Genomic DNA, 10,556 nt, shown 5'->3' with positions numbered 1-10,556 from the left:
AAATTATGCGCTTGCTTTGAGCGTATCAATTTTTGGCGCCGTTGCCGGGGATTGAAAAATCACTTGTTTTTGTTTATAATTGTTGTATATAAACTGTTTGATACTTAGTTTAAATTAACTAGGTTGTTTTTTTTTATTGTTGAATACGAGTTTAATTGTGAGTTGTAAATTAAAGAAGGAATAGGTGAAGTCGTGTTTATTAATATTGGCCTAAACCCCTTATTGGTACCTAGTTCAGGTCCCTTATGGTTGAGGGCGGCCTTTATTAACATTCATTGAACTGTCTAACACACTTAGGACCTTTTACATCCTAGTAAGAATATCCTATGTGAGATGGTGTCTAGGAAGGGGACAACGTTCATGACGGGTTTTTGAATCCAGAAGTGCTTATAAATGGGCTTAGCTCATGCCAAAATGGATTTTTCCTCTCGTGTTCACCCTCCCCTACCTGGCCATTTCAGTAAGGTTGCCCAACGGATGTAGGAGGGACTTTGTGTCTAGACGACTATACTTGGGCCGCACGTCCACTTGATTTACCGCTTGGAATTAGATTTGATATCAATAATGTTTATAACAAAAGAAATACTTGTGCATACTCTTTACGTGTAAATTATTTTGTTGTTTCACACTTTATACTTGTAAAAATACTTTTTACGTTTTATACTCACTTGTGTACTTAACTTGTGTCTTATGTACAAAATACTTGTTAATTATACTTGTAGTTTGTAATTCATAGTTACTTGTTTTTTTTTTTTTTTTTTTGTATTTCTTTGTTAATATTAAGTTACTAACTTTATTTAATGTAGGTACCGTCTGGCTGCAAGACGTAAAATACAAGCGCTGCTTGGGAGGCAACCCAATTCAGAATATAATCAGATTTGCTTTCTCTTCCCCTTTTACTCCTCCATTTTCTTTTTGTTTTAGTAGTTATTTTCGTAAATTCCATCCCTATATGCTTACTTATTTCATTGCATGCTTTTAATTGATTACATTGAGGATAATGCAATATTTAAGTGTGGGGGAAGGGATTTATATTTTTGTCTTTCATTTTGAATCCTATAAATATTTTTGTCTTTCATTTTGTGTCCTATAAATATTTTTGAGTCCTATTTTTTTTTAATAATAATAAAAAAAAAAATTAAAAAAACATAAAAATAAAAATAAAATAAAATGCATTCATTCAGTCTTATTAAATTCAGCTTTTTACAAAAAAAAAAATAATAATAATAAAAAAAAAAAAAATTTTAAAAAATAATAATAATAAAAAAAAAAAAAAATGCATTCATTCAGTCTTATTAATTTCAGCTATTTACAAAAAAAAAAAAAAAAAAAAAAAAAAAAAAAAATAATAATAATAATAATAATAATACTCTATACTAAGCCATGTCTGCATCTCTGTAGGAGTTGAGGCTGAGCTCAAGGGAAATGTGAGAGCCACCGCCATAACCGCTACCTCTCTCGGAAGTAGTCTTCATGATGCCCAAGATGTCCTCACCATGCATGGGGAACAATGGAAGGGTTTCAATCTCCTGGTGATCTCCTCCTCGTTGTTGTAGGGATGTTTGTCCTCCTGTTGTGCCAAAAGAGTTGTACTGGTATTAGTGTTGAAGTGTGAGGAAGAATATGAAACAAAATTTAAATCAAGAAATCCTTCATTACCAGTAGAATCAGTGGAACCAAAGTTGAGATTAATGGATCTACCATCATCAGTAGAACTAGTGGACCCAAAATTGATGTCAATGGATCCACCAGCTGGCCCAAAATTGATGTCGATGGATCCACCAGCACCAGTAGAACCAGCTGGCCCAAAATTGAGATCAATGGATCCACCAGTACCAGGAGAACTAGTTCCCATGGGCACTTGAGCAGCCTGATTGCACCTCTTCATCTGCTTCTCTCGAGCCCTGACATTCTGGAACCAAAAATAAATGTTCTTGCCCTCAACATGTCCATACTGGTTCAGCTGGAGACAGATCTCATGAATATGCTCTGTAGTTGGGCGCTTAACTCCCTTGTCGTAGTAAAGATCCTTGAGGATCCTTATTTGATCTGGAGTAGGAACCCACCTGGCACGGCTTCGCCAGAAATCTGTGTTGGCACTACTCCCGGCTGCTTGGTTGTTTCCTCCATCCTCGATTTGTTGCTGGGTTTGTAGCTCCATCAGTTGCAGAGTTCGTGGTTCCATGGTGATGGGTTGAGGGGATGTGAAGATCGAAGAGTAAAGTTGTCGAGTGTTTGAAGGAGTTGTTGTTAAAGGGATTAAGGATGATGATGGTGTGTTGGAGATCTGAAAGTTCAGAGGAAAGATGGGATTGAATCAACTAGATGGGAGAGAAGATCAGAAGAGAAGGATTGAATCGAAGAAGAAATATTTTGAGTTTTGAAAGAAGAGGAAAGCTGAAGAGTTGGGAGAGAGGGGCTGGAACTCAGGAGAGATTTTCGTTCCTTTGGAGTGAACAGTTGCGCCCTCAGAATGCACCTATTTATAGAGCGAGGTGAGCAGATCTCCACCGTTGGATGGACGATTCCTGTGATTCATTCTACGCGTTGGATTAAAGTCGCCCTGAAACCCGGAAAAGTTGTTGGCGCGTGGAGAGCGTGTAAGGGGACCGAGGGAATCTCGAGGCGCTGTGGCAGACAGCTGTAGCCGAAAGCAGATTTGACTGCCGTAAATCACGGAAGGGATAAGCCGTGACACAAGTGGGCCGTACTTGGGCCTGTCTCGGATCAAGGCATCACTATAGCTGTGGGTGGAGGCCTGATGGGCCGAGTTTCAGAAATAGTTTTGGACATGATGGGCCGAGTTTCTGAAACAGTTTTGGATGAGTTGGGCCGGATTTCTGTAACAGTTTTGGATACGTTGGGCTGGGTTTCTGCAACAGTCTTGGATGTTTTGTGCCGAATTGTTGAAACAGTTGAAACAGTTGGTTTAAATAAAAGGATTGGTATGGATAATAACGTGAGCAGCCGTGCTCGAGTGGTTGAGTGTAAAGTTCGTGTACAAGAGGTCTGAGGTTCGAACCTCGCCTCTCGTTTATTTTTATTATGTTCGTTTATGACATAATAAGTATAAAATTTGTACACATTATATTAAGCACAGCTTGTGCTCCAGTGGTTGGGGACAAAGGTTTCGTGCAGCAGGTTAAGGTTTCGAACCTTGCCTCCCCCGTTTTTTTTATTTTTTATTTTTATTTATGTCACTCCATCAGAACCCTCCTCCGAAGGCTGAAACCAGCAAGAAGGCTGCCACTCGCCCGCATACCGCTCCTCCAAAGGAGTAAATGGAGGTACAAGTCTAGGCTGAAAGACTTTAAACATTAAGCGCTGCATGGGAGGCAACCCATTTCAACCGTAGCTGTGGAGGAGCCATCAACGCAGATTTGCTCTCTTAAACTCTATCTCCTCTATTACTATTTTCTGATTGTATCTTTGTTATTTGCGTTTTTAGTTTTTGTTTTTAGGTTTTCTTGAGTTAATCATTCCATTCACATGATAATTGTTCATTGCATGCTCTAACTTGTTTAACATTGAGGACAATGTATGATTTAAGTGTGGGGGGAAGGATTAATGCTTGTAGTTAGTTTTTGTCATAAAAAGAAAACAAAATAAAAAATCAGAAAATTAAAAAAAAATTAGATTCAAAAAAAAAAAAAAAAAAAAAAAAAAATCGTTAACTTTGTTTTAGGTTTTATATTCATGTTTTGGTTTTTGTTTATCTTTGTTCTTTAGTTTGTTTGTTTTGTTTGTTTGTTGTTAGAGTCAAAATGAATTTTGGGTAAATATCTTCTTCATCGTAGGCGCATCCAATGGGATGTGATGTCTAAAGGTCTAGTTTGGATATGAGAAGTGCTGACAAAGGGTCTCGTCCCCTGTCAATCAAGTGAGCTGAGCTCCGCCAAAATCGTTCCTCTCTTCACCTGGTCATGTTCCAAAGGAGTTACCGAAAGGAGAAGAGAAATATCCCTAAGTCCAAAACGTTTTTTTTTTTTTTTTTTTTTTTTTTTTTTTCTTGTATGTTGCGTCACTTTATGTGTTGTTCTTGTTTTTGTTTTGTTTTGAGTCTTAGGATGCCTTTCAACTGTCTGGGATGATTCTATATCTCTGAAATCATGACTAAAAGAGGATCACAACATTGAGATGATTTTAAACATGGTATTCTTTGGTTAATTGAGATATATGAAAAATATGTGCTTTGTAGTGGATATGGATTGCATGACCTTGGTACAGAATATAAGCATGTTAAGATGAGTTGTGATTCATAAAGCCCATGTGAGATAATTGAGCCATGTCCCTTTTTCTTGGAGTGAAATGAAAATATATTCTTAATTTCTTGGCGATGTTTTGATGATCTCATTATTCTTTCATCTTGATTGACTGCTTGCCATAGATTAAGTTTAATGGACTAGAGAATGCTAGAATTCGCTCTTGTGCTTGTTGAGACGTGATATCAATACATGGCCCTGATTCTGGAAGGGATAGAGGTTCTCTAGGAATTACCACCATTGCCAAATAAACTTGTGTCCCCAATTGTGCCCGTCGTGGGACCCCTCTAGTTAAGCCCCTTTGAGCCTACATTAAGCCTTTTCGTTCATCACCCTTAAAATCCTTAACCATGAAGCTTAGTATAGTTACAACTCTACCCTTTGTTCTAAGAACTTAGTGGAGCTAACTTTTGAGACATATTACATGGGTTTGGTGTTAAAGATGAAGATTGAGAAGAGGTGAAAGTTCAAGTGTGGGGGTAGAATTGTCCATAAAGAAAAGATATGTGAAAGCCGTGAAAAATGAAAATAAAGAAAAAAAAATATATATATATATACAGCTAAAAAGAAATAAAAAGAAAAGTATATGGACTTTAATACCCCATACTTAGTGATTTTGGAGTTTGCTTTGAATTGAAGGCCCACTACAGAAAAATTTGGCCTTTGTCCATTTCACTAGATTCAAGGGAAGTTTACATTGAAGATTGGGCCCAACATGAAGACATTTGGCCCTCTTATATTACCACTATGGGGAAGTGACGTTTTTGCAATGCCTTGGTGGAATATTTCGAAATCTCTACATTCATATGAGCTCTACTAGGTTTTTAGGACACTTTGATAAATCCTTACCTTTCGTTTCTTTAAACCTTGAGCCTGAGCCCCATTACAACCCTTGAGAGAGGACCTTCTTGATCCTTAAGATGGGACAGCCCTTGATGTGGAGATAAGTTACAAGAGTTGAACCTATGGCAGTCCATTCGTGCAAGTAGTTGATATCCTTCATGAGATCTTTAAAAGAAAAATTATGTGCTTTTGTTTCTATACATATGTGATCTACTTTGTTTATCTTTCACATGTACTTGAGTGAATAAGCTTTTAAGCATTGCCATGATCTGAGAGAAGAAAGAGGGATATACTTGTGAGATTTGAATCATACTTGTCTGAAGCATGCTAAGCTTAAACCCATCACCATTGTTACAACCAAGTCCTACTTGTGTATGTGTGGATTACATGTTTTAATTAACTCTCGAATGCCTAAACATTAATTCTTGGTTGAGTGCTAATCTTGGTGTGGTGAAAGTAAGAGATTGCTGAGACAAAAAGTTGAAGGGCAATAGAGTCATTGTATTTGTAGAGTCTTTAAATTTTCGTTGAGTCTTAGTTGTGTCTGTGTTTTGATTTTGCTAAGGGACTAGCAAAAGCTAAGTGTGGGGGAATTTGATAGAAGCATTTTAATGTGATATTTTAATAGTTAATTCCTCACATTTTGCTTAGTTAATTCCTTAACGAATCGATTTTTAATTCAATTTTTATTTTTAGGTACATTGGAGTAGATGATGATGAAATAAGTGTTAGGTCCATAAAATGATGGAGAAAAATGGAAATGCACTAAAAAGGTCAACTTTACACATTTTCCTACTCCGGCTAGGAGAAACCAAGCCAAGCAAGGAAGAAGGAGCGACCACCTGACCAAATGAACTTCAAATGAGCTGAAACCTTCCAGATCCATTCTAGACATCCTAAGAAACATTTCTTATGAAGAGTGCAAGAGCCAAAAAGAAGTGGAAGGCCTTCAAACAGTCAGCCCAATTTTCTGCAGAAGCAAAACTGGAAAACTGGACCTGTAAGGAGTCCAGCAGAAATTCCGGCCCAAACACATGGAGATAAATTCTGAAAATTTTACAGAATGATCTACACTCATGATGGATCATTTCATATGAAGAAGTCACGGGCAAAATCTGAAGTCTTGGTGGAGAATTAATTGAAGGAAAAATGAGTAGAAAGTGACTCAAACCTAACAAATTCCATTAGTGTTTAAATATTCAAACCTAACAAATTCCATTAGTGTTTAAATGCTCAAACCTAATAAATTCCATTAATGTTTAAATGCTCAAACCTAACATATCATCATTTGTTTAAATCCAAATAGTTTTGCTTGGTAGCCTATAAATAGAGGCTACAACAAAGAAGAAAAGACATTCCTTCATCCATTCCATTTTCTTTGTCTCTCCATTTCCTTTCCATTTTCCTTTCCATCCTCTAGTTTCAAGTTTAGTCATCTCCACGAGTTCAAGCAAGGCCAAAGAAGAAGAAGAGAAGCCGTGAGCACTTCCATCCATAGCCATCCTTGAAGCTTGCTTTCGAGTTTCAAGAATCCACAACGTGAATCATCCATCTCATCTTCATCCACGGTGTAATCCTATTCTCCTTTGTAACCTTTGCTTTGAATTTCGTTGGTTATGAACTAGTTGACATATATGTTTGAACAAAGTATTATTTCTGGAATTTTTATGATTAATTGAGAATTTTCAGATTCATATATTGTGATTCGAGAGTTGCTTATGTGGGTTTGTTTAATTAAATTTGCGTTATAGATAACTTTTGTATTTTAATCTTATGTGGTTGCAAACACTTAGGGTTTCGATATGAATGGTGCTAGGTTTAAGAACATGAAATCGACTTTTCGTTTTGTGTAAACTTGAATCAAAGTAGTAAAGGTTTTGTACAAAGATCGAATTTAATTAAAGAGAATTGCAATTAGGTGGACTTTTCCATACTAAGTTGTACACTTGAGTTGATAGCCTTTCTCTATGTGTAATGCGTTAAACATGACATGATTGACTAGCTTTCTAGGGTTTGATTGCATGTTTGATAGGATTAATCTAGGTGCTTTCGCTTAGGTTAATTAGCATTGAAAAGTAAAAAATGGGAATTCATTTGCTTTCGAATGTTTCACATGATCAACTCCTTTCTCATGACTTAGATGAACAATATTAGGGTTTGAATCAATTTTAATCATAAGTTTCGGTTTTGATCTTTGTTCCTTCATTCCATTCGTATTTTTATGTTTTTGCATTTTAATTGTTTTTGTTAACTTAGTTTCATTTTCGAAAAAACCAAAAACAAAATCCCCCCTTTTCGTGTAAAATGTTTATATTTTGTGAATACATTTGTAAATATTATACTTTGTTTTAATTTTAATTGTTTAATTGTTTGACAATGACAGGTGTACCCTCAATCCCCGGAATAGAACGATCCCTATTTGCTTATACTACTAACGATCTTTTCAGGGTTAAATTATGCGCTTGCTTTGAGCGTATCAGAAAGTTGTACATTTTCAGCTACATTGAGAGCTGATGATGTACTTCTATCTTTAGTATTGTTCTCTTCATAAGACTTGAAAGAGTTTCAATAATTTATTTATTCTCTTAAAGTTTTGAAATGATTACAGATTCATTCAAGATTACTTAGTACTGTTCTTTATGCATTGCTCATATCAGATAACTTGTATTGAATTCAAACATTCAAGATTACTTAGTACTGTTCTTTATGCATTGCTCATATCAGATAACTTGTATTGAATTCAAAAATTTAATGCAGAACAATTTCATCATTTTTATGTAAAATTCAACACAAATACTGTGTTTTATTCAATTGTGTAATTGAAACAGAAACCAATAACTAAAATGAGTACTACAAAATGATAATTCATTCTCCTCCATGTAGCTGCCATAAGTGTTCGATAAGATCGCCTTGTAGTCTAGAATGAGTCTCCCCATCTTTAATGCGGAGATGGTTGTCAATGAACTCCATCAATGTTTGTGTTCGCTCATGTGATGGTAATACATTTGAAGGCTCTCCAACTATATCATAATTCTCAATGATTTGATCAATTTCACTATCACGATCTCGACCAATATTTCTAATATAGTGGTCATCATCTCGCTCGTCTTCCACAATCATATTGTGCATTATTATGCATGCTGTCATGATATCCTTAAGTGTCTCTTGATTCCATAAACGTGCTGGTCCTCGTACAATTGCAAAACGTGCTTGGAGTACTCCAAATGCTCGCTCTACATCTTTTCTTGCTCCCTCCTGTTGTTTAGCAAAGTGTTTCTTCTTATTTCCTTGTGGAGCTGGTATTGTCTTTACAAATGTCGCCCATGTTGGATATATACCATCAGCAAGATAGTATCCCATATCATACGGTTTGCCATTAACTAAATAGTTGACAGGAGGAGCACGTCCTGTGGCTAGGTCATCAAATAAAGAAGACCGATCTAACACATTGATATCATTGTGAGATCCTGGCAATCCAAAAAAGGCATGCCAAATCCAAAGATCGTATGAAGCTACAACTTCCAATATAATTGTTGGTTCATGGTAGTGACCAGAATACATACCTTGCCATGCAGATGGACAATTTTTCCATCTCCAATGCATACAGTCTATGCTCCCCAACATTCCAGGAAATCCACGTTTTTCACCAATTGAAAGCAATCTAGCTATGTCGTTACTATTTGGTGGTCTCAAGTACTCATCACCAAACATAACAACTACAGCATTAACAAACCTTTTAAGACTCTTTAGAGCAGTACTTTCACCAATTCGAACGTATTCATCTACATAATCTGCTGGAACTCCATAAGCAAGCATTCGTAGTGCAGCAGTTATCTTTTGATATGATGACAAGCCGATAGCTCCCGCAACATTCCTTTTTTGCAAGAAATATGGATCACATAAAAGCACTGCATTTTGAATTCTAAGAAAAACATGGCGTCTCATTCGGAACCTTCTCCGAAAAACATTATCAGAAAATATAGGTGGATCAGCGAAGTAGTCACGGTAGAGATTTTCATGACCTTTAGTTATATAGCGAGGAACAACAATCCTACCTTTGATTGAACCACGACGTACTGGTCTTTCCCTCTCCTCAACTACCCGTTTAATCAGATCATCTTCATATTTTTCATCCGCAATGTCATTCTTTTTCAGGAACCTCTTACGTATCCAACGACTTGCTATGGATTGACTCGCCATTGGACACAATATAAATGAGATGTCTAGACTAAATGAAATTGAGATATGAGATGAAAGATTGAAAAACTGGGTATCAATATATATTATTGCTTTGCATGTTCGTCAAGCAAGCAACTAATCTTTCCAAGTAAATGAGAATGATCAACTTCCATTGTTTGTTGCTTTGCCAAATCTTTTGTAAATATACATATCTCACAAATGAATGTGTATCTTTTTTATATGATTTGCTAGCAAAATATGTATCTTTTTTAATATGATGTTGGTTAGCCTAATATATATCTCTTTGATATGATTTTCTTGCACAAAAGATTTAGTTTCACTTTAATTTAGAGCAGATCATATCTGATATGAAAATAGATATCTATCTTTGCTCTTAGCAAGCAAAGAACTGATCAATTTGACCACCAAGAAAAGTAGCCGTTGAGATCAATTTTTCACATAATAAAAAATAGCCGTTGAAAAATTAGGGTTATGTAATTTATAATTCAAAATTCAAAATTCAAAATTAAATATTCAATGTTAGCTATAATAGAGAGCATTGGTGCAGACGTGTTTTAAAACTGGCTAGCCAAAATAACTTTTTAGCTAAAAAATGACTAAAATATGGCTAGCATTGCTAAAGATGCTCTTAACTATATAATCTTAATTATACTACAATTCCTACAATTATGGAGAGTGACTCACGCCAACAATCCCTTCGGCGCATGTGAGATACTCCAACTGTGCATTGCAGCACAGTGTCTGGCCACTTTGACAGCTTCGGGGTTCGAACCTAGGTTGGGGAGCACACCCAACTAGGCAAGAACCACTAGGCCATTGACAATAGTTTCTTATAAGTCTTTGTCTCGTCTCATCATTTCGTTTAGCCCAATTAACTAACCTTATATGAGTTATATCCAAAGTAACCATTAGCAAATTAAACTTCAGTCTAAGCTATTATAAAGTTGCAATCAACTGGATATGATTGGCACGAAAACAGCGGAAAAAACAAAAGTACGCACTAGCTCTTTCTTGCGAGTAATGAATGCCACTTGAATCCTAAAAGAGCTTTTCTTTTATATAGCTTTTAATCTTTCCGTACATGATTGATTCATTTGCTGTTTTGGAACCTTATGAAGTTAAATTTTGGTACTTTAAGAATCGATCTTCAGTGTATGTACCCGTGGTTTTGACTTCATATACATATATGGAAGAAAATATGATTCATATATTAGATTCGAAAAACTGAAATCTATAGGCTTGTTTTCCTAG

The 10,556-nt window shown here is 35.9% G+C and overlaps 1 protein-coding gene across 1 annotated transcript; it reads right to left on the bottom strand.

The window, feature by feature from the left end:
* Positions 1 to 7,970: 7,970 nt before the first annotated feature.
* Positions 7,971 to 9,305, bottom strand: LOC133716742 (uncharacterized). Its single transcript, XM_062143410.1, has 2 exons — positions 8,669 to 9,305; positions 7,971 to 8,572 (listed from the first exon to the last, which is right to left on the bottom strand). The coding sequence occupies exons 1-2, from the start codon at positions 9,303 to 9,305 to the stop codon at positions 7,971 to 7,973; spliced, it is 1,239 nt and encodes a 412-aa protein (XP_061999394.1).
* Between the last annotated feature and the right edge of the window lie 1,251 nt (positions 9,306 to 10,556).

Source organism: Rosa rugosa, chromosome 6 (genome assembly GCF_958449725.1).
Source record: "Rosa rugosa chromosome 6, drRosRugo1.1, whole genome shotgun sequence".
NCBI lineage: Eukaryota > Viridiplantae > Streptophyta > Magnoliopsida > Rosales > Rosaceae > Rosa > Rosa rugosa.
The sequence above is the reverse complement of the archived record's forward strand: the minus strand, read 5'-3'. Positions and strand labels throughout refer to the sequence as shown.